The sequence below is a fragment of the Sinocyclocheilus grahami genome, unplaced genomic scaffold (assembly GCF_001515645.1).
Source record: "Sinocyclocheilus grahami isolate Dianchi unplaced genomic scaffold, SAMN03320097.WGS_v1.1 scaffold816.1, whole genome shotgun sequence".
Classification (NCBI taxonomy): domain Eukaryota; kingdom Metazoa; phylum Chordata; class Actinopteri; order Cypriniformes; family Cyprinidae; genus Sinocyclocheilus; species Sinocyclocheilus grahami.
Window position 1 is genome coordinate 32,282 of NW_015505995.1, and position 18,840 is coordinate 51,121.

General features: G+C 39.9%; 1 protein-coding gene across 2 annotated transcripts; it reads right to left on the reverse strand.

Moving 5' to 3' along the window:
* Positions 1-1,280: 1,280 nt before the first annotated feature.
* On the reverse strand, positions 1,281-18,614 carry LOC107562281 (NUAK family SNF1-like kinase 1). 2 transcript variants are annotated; one of them, XR_001605967.1, is made up of 8 exons: positions 17,589-18,614; positions 10,007-10,127; positions 7,923-8,074; positions 6,669-6,734; positions 6,208-6,327; positions 5,006-5,138; positions 2,147-4,874; positions 1,281-1,540 (listed from the first exon to the last, which is right to left on the reverse strand). XR_001605967.1 is itself a non-coding variant. In XM_016246902.1 (7 exons), the coding sequence occupies exons 1-7, from the start codon at positions 17,796-17,798 to the stop codon at positions 3,835-3,837; spliced, it is 1,842 nt and encodes a 613-aa protein (XP_016102388.1). In that variant the 5' UTR covers positions 17,799-18,614; the 3' UTR covers positions 1,964-3,834. The 2 variants fall into 2 exon arrangements, 1 of the variants encoding a protein (XP_016102388.1); XM_016246902.1 differs by lacking the exon at positions 1,281-1,540 and having other exon boundaries at positions 1,964-4,874.
* Between the last annotated feature and the right edge of the window lie 226 nt (positions 18,615-18,840).

The following is an 18,840-nucleotide window of genomic DNA, read 5'->3' on the forward strand; positions in this document are numbered from 1 at the left end:
AGAAATATTAGATGTAGGATATTCCTTGACTTATGCATGCAAAATTTAAACCATTAGTGCAGTCAAATAAAGTAGACACAGATATCACCTCCTTTGAAATGATTCGTTTATTGAGTTGGTTTTACACAGATTTGGTTTTGTGGTACAAAACACCGCTGGTTAGCGAAATATCTCCACTTAACAACAACCAAAGCAGCTGAATACACAACCAAAGATTTACAACACAACCACGTGACCGCAATGCACCATCTCTGTTATTTTGCTCTTCCAGTTGTCTTTCAGTGTTTGTTTACACACTTTGTATGAGTGCTGTTAAATGAATTGGCTTCACCACTAATAAATAGAGTATAAAAATGCAATTGTAATAATTTTATTATCAAAAAATTAAACAGAAATCATAAAAGATAGCAAAGGCACTGAACAAAAAATACCTTGGCAGTCCTTGTTTCTCAAGCTGATACCAAACCCCCAAAAAAAGATTATGGCATTGACCAACAAAAGTAATTAATTATAATAAAATAATGCATAAATAACATAATAATACTACAATTTCAGTACTGTCAATAAACAATATCCAGTCAAGTTTTCCTCTATGCTGAATTTTGACTAATATGCACCAGGTATTTCCAGTTTGGCTGAAAGCATGTTTGAATTTGATTCGCAATGGCCGCCTCTGTTAATCTCAGTTACGATGGCACTATGGTTAGCAATGGCACATTTGGGTGGATGCTCAACTTCATCTTAAAGTATTAAGACAAATAAGGTTGATAGAGAATATAGTGACACCAAATATTGGGTCAGATCTGTGAGGCGGCTTTTGAGATTTCTGACACACATCAAATGACCCTGATGAAACTGCAGTAGTTGTGATTGATCGTCTGTTTATGCAAATGCTAGGCATTAGCATTAGCACTGCATGTCTGCACTAAAAACCTGTAGAGACCAGGAAATATCGTTGATTATACGCACAATGTTCTTCTGTAAGGTAAATCAATAATAATATTTTGGAGAATCAAAAACAGAAGCGCAATAACATAAAAATACTAACATAGTATAATTTGATCACTGAATCCAGTTGACAATACAAAGCAATACAGATATGCAGTATGATATGATACACATTAGGTGTGTCTAAAATATCTTCCCAGGACCACCTCTGAACAAAATGCCTCCCATGATCTGTTTCTGTTGAAATTTTTGGTGCAAAATGAATTTTTCTATTAACGCTAATAGCCAATTTGCTAACTTAGCGTCTCTTTACTCATAAGCACCTTCTTTGGTACAAAATACTTGCCTTATCCTTTCATCTACTTTCTTCATCTCATTATTTCTACACTTGCACTAGTCTTTCTTCACAGGCAGCAAAATAAAAAGCTACATCATCCTTTCCAGTGAATAATTCTATGTGTCCCTCTTACTGGAAAAGTGTCTTCCATCCATAAAATGCTTTCATGAACATACCTTGGTAAATACCTCTCTTTCTACTACAGCTACTTCACACTTACCTTCTAAAAACATTTAGACAACAGCCTTAAAAAAACTAAAATTGCACTTAATATCGTTGATTATACGCACAATGTTCTTCTGTAAGGTAAATCAATAATAATATTTTGGAGAATCAAAAACAGAAGCGCAATAACATAAAAATACTAACATAGTATAATTTGATCACTGAATCCAGTTGACAATACAAAGCAATACAGATAAGCAGTATGATATGATACACATTAGGTGTGTCTAAAATATCTTCCCAGGACCACCTCTGAACAAAATGCCTCCCATGATCTGTTTCTGTTGAAATTTTTGGTGCAAAATGAATTTTTCTATTAACGCTAATAGCCAATTTGCTAACTTAGCGTCTCTTTACTCATAAGCGCCTTCTTTGGTACAAAATACTTGCCTTATCCTTTCATCTACTTTCTTCATCTCATTATTTCTACACTTGCACTAGTCTTTCTTCACATGCAGCAAAATAAAAGCTACATCATCCTTTCCAGTGAATAATTCTATGTGTCCCTCTTACTGGAAAAGTGTCTTCCATCCATAAAATGCTTTCATGAACATACCTTGGTAAATACCTTTCTTTCTACTTCAGCTACTTCACACTTACCTTCTAAAAACATTTAGACAACAGCCTTAAAAAAACTAAAATTGCACTTGAAATTCTGCAAGTAGACAACAAAGAAAGGACTAAAGATTCTGAAACAATAAAGCTTCTGTCCCATTAAACCTATGACAGAGGCAAGCTCACAAGATCTAGTCCAAACATGCCTCTAAAGAGCCTTTGGAATTTGCTGCTTCATCACGGCTTTGAAACAAATTAGTCTACTTGTTTTTTTGGGGTGTTTTTTTAGCTCTAACGGGAGTGATTTGGGCATCAAAGTTCAACAGAGAACCAATAATCCATTATTCTTAAAGCTAAGCAATTACAATCCCTAAGCATCAACACATAAACATCAGGAGAGACAATGTTCCTACAGTCCAAAACCTTTGGAAATAGTCAAACAAGCTTGTCTCGGCCTGAACATTCTTTGGAGCTGAGATTGTGTCTGACATTTCTACCTTGAGTTAAACCTTGTTAATGTGAAGGTGTCCAGAACTCTAAACAGTCAGCTAACCCAATCAAGAAACCACAAGAGCACCATTCTAGAGAAACACATGGTGCATGCACACATGTTCCTGTCAGGACTCAATCAGAAACAACCAATCCAGCATGCTGGCACCTTGAATTACCCAGCGAGTCCTGAAAATAAACTCCCTTTCAAGGTGTTCATGGACTGACCATTCTTCTTCTTGAATAATGCACTGTAAAGCACTAGCCTCTCGGCAGAAGTGGGGCAAATTTAACCTTGAAGTCAGGTAGTTCTGTAGGGTAGGCTTTGTGCTCAGAGTTCCTGGGGCTCTTCTAAGCATTCGATACAAAAAAAAAATAATAATAAAATAAAAACAATAATACGCTGTTCATCTGATGACAGCTTCCTCTGGCATCTCTCTCCACCTTAAGGAAATGACATACATAATTTAATATGAATTAAAAAATGTAAAACAAACAAACAAAAAGGCACTTCTATAAATCAATATATATGCTTCGACTCATAGGATCAATACGAGTTTGATCATTACATATGCAGTTTAAATGTCATATTAAAATAACCAAGAAAGAAAAATAACAATTATATATGTCAGTTCCAACCAAGGGCAACGAGAGATTTCAGTTTCTTATTCTTCCAGTACTGCCAGACCACACCAGTTTTGTATCACTAAATCTACAAAAATATATATTAATAAATAATACACAACAACAGTTCATTTGGAGCAAGACCCTGGTTTCTTTTTTTGGAAGTAAATATCACAAACGGCTCCGTGAGAGTTTTAAGGTGCTTGATAAACTCAGGTTGGCTCTTATTTTTGTTTCATCAAGGCTGCTGTTACATGATGCCATACTGTGATGCTAACTCACCTTATACTTAATATGTAAACATTTAATATCATTCCTTGCCTGTAGGGGGATAATGTCCCAGAGTACCAACTTCAATTTTACTTACTTCAAACCCTTAAATCCCCCTAGGCTGTAGTTCCTATAATTAATATACTATAATTTTAACTGTGTATAAGATTGGGTTGGGTAAAGGTCAAGTAAAATAGGGTAGGATTAGGGTTAAGGGTCAGGAGTTAAGGTTTGGTTGTGTACAACCTCCAATATCATCCCATTGAAAAAGGACTCACATTCATAGAATCCCAGTTTTGCACTGGTCGTCAACAACATGCCGAACAAACATCTACCACTTGCTCCACCTTCTTTCTTTCTAGGCCCCTCTCAACTGGCCCCCATCCCTATGACAGGTTGTTGCTGATGTCCAGGGCTTGTTGGTACACCTGAGTCATATCATCAAGATCTCCTAGTAGAGAGAAGCTGCTGTTATCCCCCGGAGAGCCCCGCGTTCCTCGGCTGAATTTCCCACTATGTAGGGGAGGAGCTGCCTGGAGACCTTTGAAGTTGGCCAGCTGGAGAAGGTTTTCTGCAGACACACAGCCTCTGATGTTGGGGCGGGCACCGGGTGGGGGCCAGTCAGTGCCACTGAAGGAACTGTTGGTGATGGTGTCCCTATCCTCCCTTACAATACTAGATGGGCGACTCTGACTGCGGGATAAACCAGAATCGCCAGGTGCTGGTTCCCCAAGGACACTCAAAGGAGGAGCGCCACTGTATGTAGAATACTTCCCGTTGCGCTTCAAGATGCCCTTCCTACCAACTGCTCGCTTTGGTGGTGAGCTGGCGGCAAGAGGTGTAATGTTGCAACCTAGCAGGTCAGAGGACTCACTGCGCTCTGGGGAAGAATAGTACCCTGATTCTCGTTGTTGGTTGTTTTTTAGAATTCCCTTCTTCGGAAGGATAGAGACCGCTTTGGTAGGAGAGTTGCCTGTTAGCCCCTGCTCCTCCTCGCCCCCTTCATCTTCAGGCCCGGATTCCTTCTCTGGGGTTCCCACACTGGATTCTATTTCTTCCAGACTTGGAGAGTGTTGCTCTTCAGAGGTTCTTGTCTTCAGGATGCCCTTTGGTCTCTTGAGGCCCAGGCTGTCATCTCCATTACAGTGAGACACACCGTCATCATTCTCTTTCTTAGACTTTTTGGGCCGTTGACGGACAAGCAGGAATGGCTCGGACCGGATGGCTTTAGCGGGTCGAGGCTCGGTCCGGTTCTGCCAGTCAATGAGACGAGCCAGCATGGGTGAGCCAGCATCCCTTTGCGATTCACAGTCACATACACTGGTTTTCCATCCCCAGTTTACCCACCAGTGATTGGCGATGTCTTCCACTGTGGCCCGCCGCTCGGGGTTGACCATCAGCATCCAGCGGATAAGACCACGAGCATCTAAACAAAAGACCAAGCAAGCTTCTTGTTTATCATGATCAAGAGACACATTTACCTGCATACATCGGTACACATTTTTCTATACAAAAGGCATTCTGAACTTTGTCTAAGAGTTCATGCAAGACCAGTACCTGATGACTGGGATGGTTCTCGATACTCTCCGTTGCTGATTTGCCAAATGAGATTTTTGTGGTCCCCTCCATCGAATGGCATGCTGCCATAGACCAGCGTATACAGCAAAACCCCCAGAGCCCAGCTGTCCACCTGTAAATGATGGATGGCATTGATGTCAGCTGACTCTGAAAGAACATTGAGTTACTGCTAACTGTTAATGACACTTCAGATATTCTGTCATATGGAGGTGGGATAGAAATCACATGACAAGACTTGGATGTTTAATGCTGGCTGTGCTTTCATGCGCAAATCTATTGATGGCATGACTTTTTGGAAAGCAACTGGACACTCCAGCACGCACAAACAGCATCAGACGGTACCAGTCTTCCACTCTTGTTGGTCTCAGGCTGTTTTTCAGCTTCAACTTTATATGCAATCAATCTGTTTTGAGACGTTCTATTACACAACATACCACCCTAAGCAGTCAGTTATGTAAGTCCTGTGGAAGGTGGGTTGAAAGGGCAAGGTATGAAGGCCAGAAAACTCAAGATCGCCCCAGCAGCCTGGATGGTTTTCCAGGTTCTTGAGTTGTCAGTTCATAGGAAATTACTTATAGACTAGAGTAATTGTTTTGCTCAAGGCGGTCACCAGGGTGAGACGAAACGGAGACTTTCATTGCTTTCATTGATTGCAAGGGTTTGGCTTTTTTGATTATATCCTCTACATTTTAGTGTTTTCTGTACCCTTGAGGAAAACTGCAGCAAATTTTGAAAAGCCCTGAGCTATATACCACAAGAGCGGCACATGTAAAGCTCTAAAGAACCTTACAACTCTGACCGAGGTTTGACATGTATAATCAGAGATACTTGGAGAAAGAAACTCCAGCTGCTCTCCATGTTCAGTAGGGAAGCACAAGGCGTGTGTTTGTCTGTTCCTAGGGGTATGTGGAAGGATAATCCCATCAAAGAGCAGAATAAGGCTTCACTAACCACACAGACTGTCTCTGATACATCACAGCCGCTCACAGTGGATTTCACACGCTAACATAATGAAACTGTGGGGTGTTTCATTTACGATGATGCAAACCTCAAGGGTTTATGTCTGTGCATCATGTCATGCAGGCCTGTAGTAAACCATTCCAGCATGTTTTTATGACCCTGGAAAGAAGTTCAACATAAAGAGCAGCTTGTAAAGCTTTCTTTATCTGAGCATGCCTCACCTCTGGACCACGGTATGGTCTGCCGTTGACGATCTCTGGGGATGCGTACAGTGGACTACCACAAAAGGTCTGGAGGAGCTTGTCTTTATGATACAGGTTGGACAACCCAAAATCAGCAATCTGAATGAACAACAAATACATCCGTGTTTGGTTTTAGAGAAATAATGCTAAACAAAAAGTTTATTTTTCTGTTTTACTTTTACTGAGTAAGTGTTTGCTTTTACAAGGAGTGATTTTTCAACATCCTGCTTGTTTTGTTTCATGAATGAAGCCCACCATTTCTTAATTTTTAAGTTCACATACTTGTATTTAAACACTACTGAGGTGGAGAAAATCTTTTGGAAACAGTACAGCATCCTTTCCATATACTATTTTGTGGGACGCACTAATCCTAATGTTGTATACTATATAGATCATGGATGTGAAGTAAAAGGTAGCCACAGTTTCAGAACCATTCTTACCTTTATGTTACAGTTTTCATCCAGTAGAACATTTTCCAGTTTCAGGTCTCGGTGAACAACACCATTCTGTAAAGAAAATGTCAGAATGCACTTCAGAGATCTGAGGTAATACTGTCATAGCCAACAAAATCTTTATTAACCGCTGACATCTGTCCCACAAACACTTTCTGTAATTACTGTTCTGTTCAGACACCAGTTTTTGATTGGTACATGACTGTGCAGTTAGTCCTTGTGTTTCCTTTAAAGTAAGACACAGCATTCGGGTTACAGCACGCCCGGAAACCCAGTTACAAGGGGTTTAGGATCTGAGAGAGTTGGTTACAGATGTCTGATGGCCATGAAAGATGCATGTGTTCAGCATACACAGTGTTTAGCAGATGAACTATAAATCGCCTGTTTGACAGGCTGCTTTCTTGAGGCATCTGGCCGACCCCACCCGAAAATCCCCCCACATTGTGGTTGCCCATGGTGATGATGACTCATTGCCCTCCCCTCTGGTGTCTGGAAGCTCCCCTGCCCTGATATATGACATCACGTCATCTTCAGCTGCAAACCACCCCACTCAGTGCAAGCCCACGGTGACCTTGATTGACTCAGCAATGCATCGTGGGGGAATGGGACTGTCTTATCTGGAATTCTAGCTATGATTCATAACCTAGTAATCCAACTAATTAGCATTTTTATACGCTTTTCAATTAGGTAGATAGGTATCTGAATGCAATCCCATAATGCATTGCAACAAGTTCAGTGACAAAAAAATCCACCCAAAAATGGTGGACAAAACAAAAGAAACGTCATTTATAAATATAGGGGGAATTCAGGTAAATTGGGACACTTTTTGCCATTGAGATGACTGGGGAAATGTCCCAATTATCCTGAATTATGGTTTCAAACTCTATCGAAAAGACTTGAAACAATCCATTTGTAAGAAACTGGAAAAGCCCTTATACACATACACAAGACTTCATGGAAATGTACAAATGGGTGGTTTATTACTCTATCAACAGCTCTGCTAAATGCTGAAATGTGTGACCCATGATGCAAAGCTGTTTCACATCAGTTGTCTATTCCAAGATTCCTCCCAATCTGACAAGAGCCAAAGATAACAGACTCGCACTGCAAGGCCTGATTTCATCGAATAAATGCACGTGCAGCTCTGCGGGAAACCCTGTGAAGCAAGAGGCTCTCTCAGAGAAGAGAAAGGAATTGAGAAATAGAAAGAATGGAAAGTAGAGAGATAAGAGAGGTGCGTACCTTATGGCAGAAGTGCACAGCAGAGACAATCTGCCTGAAGAAGTGTCGGGTTTCTCTCTCAGTCAGGCGTCTGCGTTCGCTGATGTAGTCATAGAGTTCACCCTTACTGGCGTATTCCATGACAATCACTATCTTGTCCTTATTTTCAAACACTACAGAACAAAACAACATAATGAAAATCTGATCAGTTTATCTATACCTTGTTTATTCGTGATGTTTTATTTATATATGTTCAGAATGTTATTTTATGATCTGTATGCCAGATTGAAATCCGTATAAAAATGTTTTATTTCAGTTTGTAGTTAGCAGTATCATTTACAATAAAGCTGTTATATTGTCTAGTATTTTTATCCATAATGCAGTTCCACAAGTAAGTGGAAGTACGTCTCTAATAAAAGTTGAAAGAAATAGATAAGAAAAAAAATCTAGATAAAGTTGTAGGCCTCAGGAATTGACCAGTTGGATAACGTGACCCATGTCTAGGTTACACAGGCCAAGGCTTCAACAGGGAGGTGTCCAGTCAAAAATAAATGTACGGTGGCGCCTTGTTTCTTCAGAATGCAACCCACAATGAAAAAGTACAAGTACAAAACTATTGGATGCATAAAAATGAAAAGACTTTGTTTTATAGTGGCCAGTCCAGAAAGTTCAGCAGGTCACAGCGGAATCCGTTAACGACCAGGAGAAGCTGAAAAATCCAGAGGAACAAACACAGCAAATTACAGCCCGACGCAGCAGAAAGTGGCTGTTTCTGCAAAACCCCCAAAATCCTCATACACATCACCCCACCCAAGCGTTTGGCGCTGCCCCTGTCTCCTGTCACACATCCAGAATCGCTTCTCATCTTTTTACAGAATCTCTCCTGTCCGCCATCGCTTTCCACAGAACAGCAGGGAATGCAAGCGCAAGGCCTTCTGGGATTGTGCAAATACAGTTTAGAGAGAGAGAGGGGTAACAAAGTTAACGTAACACAGATTTACTGTGTCAGCGTAAATCAGAGTCTTCTCACAGTGACGCTAAATATCGGAGCTCAGCGCTAAATTCGACAGCGATATGCAGCCTGTAGGAAAGGAACATCCCAAATGAGATCATCTCAATTGTTTCTCCTAGATCACAGTGAGGTTAAATGCAACTAAATGGAGACTTTGCTCAAGTCTCCTGCTTCTCAGACGTTTCTCCCGAAAAAAAAAAAAGACTTCAAAATAGTCTGCAATCAAAAGTCAGAGATCTCAATATGAGCTTGAACATTTCTCATCTAATTTTATAGCTTTATTTTCCTGCTGTATGTCAACAATTGTCTCATTTGGGAGGAATTTTAGGAGAATCAATGGAGAAACTTTTGATATCCGTGACTATAAGTCTCGTGAGCATTGAGTGAGCAACCTTTGAGTAATAAAAATGTTCCTCTGGGAAAGTTCACGCAGCTAAACGGGTACGCAAGCAATTCATTCCTCTATCCAAAAATTTCCACGACCAGCCCAAACCCATAAACATAATTTAACACCGCACAAAATTAAAAGAGAAAGACACTCTGACATTAGAGCAATGACAGACAAAGTCAGACACGAGAAAAAAAAAGAGTCTCCGGAGACTCATTTAAAGAGGTGTTCTCCCCTCTTTGAGTCGGGCCAACCACAACACAAGCGAAGTCATGACACAGAACAAAGATGAATACGGTAACTCTTCAAAAATAAACTGCCCTATAAACCCAGACGGACTTTGAGCGGAAAAACGTCGAGTCAGCGCACCGAGAGCTCGCCAGGCCCGCCGTGGCACAGAATCAGCAGAACAAACCAGACGGCTGCAAAAATGTCTTTAGAAATGATCAACACAGAATTTCACCAGAGATCGTAACCACTGAAACACATGCTGGTCAGGAATGGGGAGCATCATATTCACAGATGCTGATCTACTTTAAGTAAAGGTAAAAACCTTTTACTGTCCTTCACAACACATGTCTATCAATAGTTAATGAAAGATTATTCATTATTTATTAGAATTGTATGTTTTATTTATTGCTGAGTTTGAATGGACGGATGGATGGACGGACGGATGGATGGATAGATGGATAGATAGATAGATACCTTCATATATTGAGATGATATGTGGGTGGCGAAGAGACGACATGATCTCGATTTCTCGTCGAATGTGAACCATGTCCTGTTCATCTTTAATCTTCTCCTTCCTGATAGACTTGATGGCAACCTGAAGAGAAGAATGATTTACAGTTTCAATCTTGTCAAAAAGAATAAAAATGTTTATCAGAGTATTTGTAAAAGATGCTGATTGTGGTCAATTTGTGACTAAATCAAATATTTATCTTAGTAATTTTATGAGACAGGAAACGACTCAAGTTAGCGTAAAACTCACATTGCCAGGATTAGCGCCACAGCTTAGCACTTAGCCGCGGCTCTGACAAAAACATTCTATTTCTGAATGTCAGAAAAACACCTGAGTACATTCTTCAGACAGAGGTGTAATCATCCCATCACACACACGCACACACACAGAATTATCCCATAAACACATCACGGCTGAGTATATTTTCAGTCTCCTGCTATGTAATTTTCCTGATGTTTTTTAGGAAAATGAGGGTGCAGTGTTTGGAAGCGGAATGAAAGCTCTTTCATGGGCCCTGAGGACACTGCACTGATGTCTCTATATGATCACATGATGACCTGAACAGGCTCCAGTATGTATGGAACCCCATTTCCACCACTGAATAAAAAATAAAAAAGCTAATTGAAACTTTTAATCTCACAATTCTGACTTTTCCACAATTGCGAATTTACATGTCATAATTCTGATTTAATTGTTCTCAGAATTGAAAGTGAAGTGATGTGCAGCCAAGTATGGTGTCATACTCGGAATTTGTGCTCTGCATTTAACCCATCCAAGTGCACACACACACAGACAGCAGTGAGTAGTGAACACACACACCCGGAGCAGTGGGTAGCCATTTTTCCTGCGGCACCCGGGGAGCAGTTGAGGGTTTGGTACTTTGCTCAAGGGTCTCACCTCAGTCGTGGTATTGAAAGTGGAAGAGAGCACTGTGCATTCACTCCCCCCACCGGTACCGAAATTCGAACCCGCGACCTTTGGTCATTCAAGTCATTCAAGTCCATCTCTAACCATGCCCCGACTGTCCCTATTGGCCCAGTTGTGAGATATATACTCACAATTGTGAGTTATAAAGTCAGAGTTGCCAGACATAAACATGCAATTTCAAGAAAAAATGTCAGAATTGTGAGATAAAAAGTCACAACTACCTTTTTTATTTTTGACTTAATTTCTCAGAACTGCAAGTATATATCTCGCAATTCTGACTTTAAAATACGCAATTGTGACTTTATATCACGCAATTCTAACTTTATAACTTGCAATTGCAAGTTTATATATCAGAATTACAAGTTTATGTCATGCAATTCTGAGAAAAAAGTCCGAATTGCGAGATTTAAACTTGTAGTTACGAGAAAAAAGTTAGAATTGTGAGATAAAAAGTTTTCATCACTCACATTACTAAAATTCATGGAAATAATCAAACGATATATTTCTGTATTGTTTAAATATAAATAAAATGAAATATAATGTAAAAAAAATAACTCATAGAACCACACTCTTAGAACTCCAAAAAACGACCATTCTAGAACTGGAGATGATGTGGGCAAAGAGGAGATGCCCTATTGACTGACTGATGAATGATATCATGGGGAGGAAAGAGGAAATGATATCTGGGTAGTGATTTCATGTCTATTCCTGTCCTATCTCACTCTCCCAGGCGTGTGCTACAGGTCCATTTAAAGAACAAATGGAACAATGAGTGAGCTGATGACAAACCTTAGCTGGAAAAGAGGAAGCCCTTTGTCAATTCCTTTTGTTTTGTGATGTCATATCCACAACGATTGTCCCTAAAACATGTCTATCCGCTCCTCGATGTAGATTCTCATCATCGCCAGCAGTTATCAGAACAGCCCGTTTCTTCACATTAATGGCGAGCGAGCAGGCGGACCGCCGCTTTTCTCCGAGAAACCAAAACCACATGTTTCCGAGGAGCTGAAGATAAATTACTGACTACATCCATAAAAGGAAAGTCCTAGCGGAATGCTTCAGAACTGATTATGTGGAATAAAAAGACATAAACAAATCCAGAAACCAGGGCCCGTTCTCTAAAAGCCGAATGGGCAAACCCTGCTCTTTATTGGAAAGCCATCAGCAAGTGTTTTCCATGAGCTCATGAATTTATGTGCAGCTGAAGGTATTCACCTCCCGCCAGGTCCGCTGGAGACGGCATGAATACTAATGCTGCAGTTTGTTCAAACGCAGCAGGAGCGAGAGTTTAAAATAATCTCCAGGAAGAAAACACAAATCACAGCTTTCCCACAGAGGTAGAAACAGGATTCTGACCAGCGGAGCTTTTTATTTGCTTATCTGTGTGCGAGCCAAATGAACAGAATACAGCATCAATAAAAAGGCAGATAAGTTTTTCTATTTCATTAATGGTGTTTGCAAAGAGAGGGATTTGAACTTTGTTACCTAACATGATTTATACCTTTAAACTTGTAGTGTAGAGATATGCTACTTTTTTATTAAATAAAATAAAAAAAATTGGGGGGCATGCCTTTTTGACACCATGTGCTTTTTTTGACCATGTAGCAATCTCCCCAGGCAACATAGCAATCACCCCAGACACCCTAGCAACCAACTCAAACGCCCTAGCCACCACCTCAAATGATCTAGCAATCACCCTAAATGCCCTAACAACCATCCTAGTAAATACCTAGAAACCACCCCAAATACCCTAGCTACCATCTAACAATCACCCCGGATACCCTAGAAACCACCTCGAACACCCTTGCAATTATGTGGAATGCCTTAGCAATTACCCCAAAACCCTGACTACCACCCTAGTAACCACATAAGACCACCCAAACACCCTAGCAACCTCCTAGCAGCCACTTCAAATGGCCTATCAATCATCCTGAATGCCATAAAAACTACGCAAAACCCTAATAACCACTATGGGTGTGCGATAATGACAGAAAATGATATCTCAATATTTTCTGGAATTTTGTCGATAACAATAATTAGACGATATTTTGCTGTGCGTGTTATTGTGCTGGTATTTTGACAGGTTTGGGACTGCTGTGGACAGCTGACTCCCAAAGCTTTTGATATTCTTTGTATTCTGTGTGGTGGTTAGTTTGCAGGAGTAACAGGAATGAATTTTTCCAACAAGTTAAAATTGCTTTTTACCTATTATAGGGCTGTTACCAATCAGTCAATACAAATCCATCATTATCAACAAAATTTGTGTTTGCAATGCACAGGTGACACAGAATCTGCTTCTGTGGCATTTAGATGCATTCACAAAGACTGTTTAATGCAGGACATGAATGCAGTTAACCTGCGGTTACAAATGCATAAATAATGTTTTGATGTTTTAAAAACAAAACGTTCAATTGTGATATCTGAAATGATTTTGGGGAAAAAAGGGAAAATATACTTTAAATATAAACCCAAAATCGCCAATAGGTGGCGGCAAATCCCTGCATGAGTGAGTCATTGAGTCATTCATTCAACCGATTCGTTCAAACAGCTGATTGATTCGGTAACAAAACACTGTCGTGTGTTGCTCAGAGACGCAAAACAGTTCTGCTGTGGCTTTGTTTGAAACTATTTTTGTTGACGAAATAGAGCAAAAACAGGAACTTGTGTCTAACTTGTGAGTCAATTAATATGAACTTCTTGTCTATTATTTAGTTTAAACAATTACGTTATTATCGTAGAAGATATATATTGCACACCCCTAACAACCATCCAAGTAACCTTCTAGCAACCACCCCAATAGCCAAGGTACCATCTAGCAATCCCCCCGGACACACTAGTGACCACCACAAATGCCCTAGCAAGCAATCGGCCCAAAACCCTAACAGCCACCCGGGTAACCAGTAATGACCTAGCAACCACCCAAGCACCCTAGCAACTACATAGTAATCAGTATGAATACCCTAGCAACCTCTTATCAACCACCCAAAACCCTAACAACCACCTAGCAATTAGGGTTGCAAAGGGGCGACAAATTTCCGGAAACTTTCTTAATTTCTTTGCGACTGAATGTCATGAACATCTTGGATGACATGGGAGTGAGAAAATGATCAGGACATTTTTATTCTGGAAGTGAACTAATCCGTTAAAACCCACTACACTTTAACAGAATGTTTTGGCCTCCATGCAGGATATTAATTTTCCATAACATTTTCACTTCCTGTTCAAGATGGACTTTCAATTGTGTGTCTGCATTCGCACTGTCACAGTGACCTTTTCACACACAGACGGACAAGTGCGTACAAACACACACTCACACAGACATGTGACCAATTCATCACACACTCTGTGGAAGGAATGCTGACCGATATGTGGACATCCGATCTTGTTTGTACATTCAGATTCACACAAATGCAATGCAAACACAAGCTCATACGTGCGAGAGCTCACACACACATGCTATCTGTCTGTCTGCTTGGGTCATTATGGTGAATCTGAGGCTGGTAAAGTCATAAAGAAGAATATGTTACACAATTTCTTTGGTTATCTGTGCCTTAGGGGTAGAGGTCAGGAATATGCCATTCTGGATTGTAGCATATATCAACAGCCAGAACCTTCTGTTTGTCTGTGTACGTGTTAACAAACAGAAAAGCTTTATCACGGCAGAATGAACCTTACGTTCAGCAACAGACTTTGTTTGTTTAGCCAGGGACATCACCTAGAGGAACTAAACTAAATATGATATGAGTTGAACATAATGGCCCAGAGGAATATTTTATTGCTTTTATTTTATTTAATGTTTGAAGGTATGCAAGCTTAATTAAGTGTGTTATTGAATTATTCAGAGATATTCATAACACAATCCAAGTATGCAAACGCAAACGCAGGCTCTATTTCAAACACACAAGTGCAATTTCCAAAAATCGTCAGAGCACTATTAACACAAAGACACAAATGTTTGCAGGAATGCAAGGTCAATTAAGTGCGTTGTTGCATTATTCAGTGCTATTCATAACATAATGCAAGTATGTGATTATAAACGTATAATGTAGGTACGCAAGCTCACTGTTACGCTGCAAAATTAGAACAGAATTCGTAACACAATGCAAGTATGCAATTACACTTTTAGATATGCAAGGTTGATTAAATGAGTCATTGCATTCTGCATTGCATTCAATTGCTATTCATTACAACACAACAATGTGAATGCTGCCGTGTCACAAAGTTTGTCAGAATTCAATTATTTATAATGCAGTGCAGGAACTCTTCTTAGTACGCAAGTGTGATTTCACATGTTGTCGCATTCTGAAATGTGTCAGATGACTGTATAAACAATGCAAGCAAAAAAGTTTTTACGTTGAGAGATTTTACGTTATGCAGTACTATTGATAACACAATGTAAGAATGCGAATAAACGCAAACTCTTCTAGGTACGGAAAGTCGTACTGCAATTCATAATCATAAGTCAGAATGCAAATCATAACGCAATGCAAGAAAATGCAATGCAAAAAGTACAAATGTTTCAAGGTAGACAATGTCGATTTTGCGAGTTTTTGCATTATTCAGTGCTATTCATGATGCAATGCAAGTATGCAAAACAAATGTTTCTGGCTATACAAGTCCTTTTTCAAATATTGTTAGGCTAGAAAATGAGAATGCAATTTATAACTCATTGCAAGTATGTAAACGCAATGACCCTTAGATAAGCAAAGTCAATTTAATGCAGCGTTGCATTCAAATTTGTTTCAAAATGCTATTCATAACAATACAAGTATATGAATGCAAATGCTTTGCATGCAAGCCCATTTTAAAACGTGTTGCAAAAATGTGTAATGCAAGTATGCAAGTGTGAAGTCACACTAAAATGTGTCAGAACGCAATTTATGACGCAATGTGAGTACACTGCATTCTCAGCGATCCCACAAAGGGGCACTAATGCTTCTTTCGTGTTTCACAGAAGAAAGTAAGTCATAGAGGTTTGGAACAACATGAGCATAATGAAATTTTTCAAAATGTACATTTTTGAGTGAACTATCACATATAGGAGAAAGAATCTAAATACTGCAGTGTTGTACGTGTGTAGGTGTGTTTTAAGACTCTGTGATGTCTAATGTTTAGTCTCTATGGTAGTTACCAGTGGTTTCTACGTCTGTTATCTATACGTATGTGCTATAACTCTTTACAGACAGCACGTCCGGCCAGTTAAAAGTTGTTCTGACTAATTCCTGCTAAGCACACTAAACCCATGCCAGAAAACAACACCATATGTCTTCCTGAGTGACTTTATGTTTATGGGCCCAGAAACACGCATGACAAATTATGTTTTACCATGCGTCTGAGTTTGAGGTTAACGAAAAAACATGTATGTGTAGTGTGTGCACCGTTTTATTTTTAGGTCTGTTAGCATGCGCTCATACTTTCTTCAACAGCCTGCCAACACTCTGATGGCACACTGCCCACCGATACACTCAGACCTGTGTGTGTGTGTGTGTGTGTGTGTGTGTGTGTGTGTATGGCTGTATGAGTTGTGAAATAGCCTGGATTGTAAATTATTAAACTAAAAGAAGGCTATATATCTGCTTCCAGCCCATAACAGTCACCAACAACAGTGTTTCCATGGAAATATACATGACTGGAGGGCATTTCAACTGCTAGAATGGTTTGCAGATAAGTAAAAAACAAAGATAAATGCTAATAACAAAACATAACTAACCATACAGTCATTCATAGTTAGCTTTCTGCATTTTTTGTCTTCAAAAGCTGTACATCCAATCAAATTATACTGTATTTTGATGCAAGTTCATCAATCACTTGGGTACAATCTAGTCAAATCAGCCAGATGCTGATGTTTTTTTCTCAGAACAATGAACAATTTTATTTTTAGCAAATCTGCACCCCACTGACTTTCAGAGAATGGACCAAAAACACTGAGACGTTTTTTTTTTTTAAGATATCTTTTGTATGTTAAACAGCAACCAAAGCCACGTGCCGTAGTGTGCCGAACGAATCCGGTATGTTTGATTAATGAACAAACGAACACTAAAGCCCTGCCTGACCTAGATGCCCACAGAAGAATTTCTAGGTCAGAGTTCATTAGTGACCCGAGGGTCAGAACTCAAGGTCTTTAACACATATGGTGCTGATTGCATCATTATTTACGGCAAGCGGTCAGCAGTGACCTTTGAACCGAACTGCAACCACGACAGACAATTGGTTAAAGCATGATGCGTTACATTGGGGGCCATTAGAGCAACTTTACAGGAGATATAAAACATCTGCTCCTGCACAAGCAAATTCCCATGAGATGGACCGAAATGAGCCAAACACAACAACAGATTATTATAGCAGAGCTGACACCATAAACGACAAATTACAGCCGGCCCAAGATCCAGGCCAGTTCTTTATTCATTTACCAAAAGATTCATTGATTCAGAAGTTCAATCACTAGTATACATCTATGTATCACGACATTTCCTTCAGATGTTACCATAGTACTACAGTAATTTTCAACTAAAGGTCAAGTATCTTGCAGGGATTGAACCTGCAACCTTCTGGATAGCAGTTCTGATATATAACCACTACATTAGATTGATTGATTTAGCAGATGCTTGAAGCTCTTACCTCTCTTCCAGAATGGCGCTCGATGGCCTTCTTGACTTTGCCATAGGTTCCTCTCCCCAGGGTCTCCAGCAGCTCGTAGCGATGCTTGAGGTTGTGTTTGTGATGATGTTTCTTCACACCAGAGCTGCTGCGTTTGACCTCACCGGGGCCCTCAGGGGCTTCCGTCACCACTGAGGGGCCCGGCGGGTCACCTGGCATTTGTGTCTCCATCACGCCGGAGGATGATATTTTACACCTCCCTCTATGTTTAAATATCTTGACTAAATGCTTTGAAATATTGATAATATAAATCTAATTAATATAGCTAATTAGCATATAAATAAATAAATAAATGACAATGCAAAGGTTTATTATGTTCACATATAAACTAATTTATGATTGTCAAAAATGACTCATATTTAAATGAGGTGTCTATCTATTCTACCTATAACCGGCTATGGTAGGCTATCTAAAAGAAAATAATAATCCCAGTCTAATTATGAACGATAAAACAGGGCTATGAACGGACTAAATAGGCATATTATTAAAAAGAAACGAATGAACACGTGCCATGTGGTTTTATGGCACTTATGAACTGCTACAATGTATCATTCACAATTAGAACGACAATGTATCTATTGTGCATTAATCTATTATGACGCGTTCTAGACCATTATGACGTAGCCTACTCCGTTATGACGTGTTCTCTTTCCCGTGGCGCGTTCGATCATGATTTCTCCGTTATTCCTTTGTTTCAATCTACCGCAGAAGATCTCAGTCGAGAAAGCAGCGACCACGCCGGCGTTCTGGACGTAAATCACCCTCATTCTGGCCTCGGATCCGCCGTGGTGTCAGTCAGCTCGGTTCTGGTGCAGGTGATCCGTGATGTGAGGCTGGGTGCGCGGATGTGCTGCGGTCTCGTGTCTGCTGTGGCCATGGTTCGGTGTGTTCGGCCCGTCTCTCCTCCCGGTGTCCTGGTCTGTGATTCTTTCTCTCTGTCCTCCTTCAGATTGAGAAACACTGAATAAAGACAAAGGGGGCGGAGTCACGCCGGTGAGTGTGTGTGTGTGTGTGTGTGTGTGTCTCGCTCTCTCTCTGAATGTGTCTTTACTCTGATTTTCTGATTCTGTTTTACTAGAGTGAAAACAGAAAGTTAAAGTGTCATTTTTTATATATATATTAATATACTGAGACTTTATGCAGAGAATATAATACACACTGTATATAGAATGCATAAAGTAGGCTAGATATGCTTATATATATATATATATAT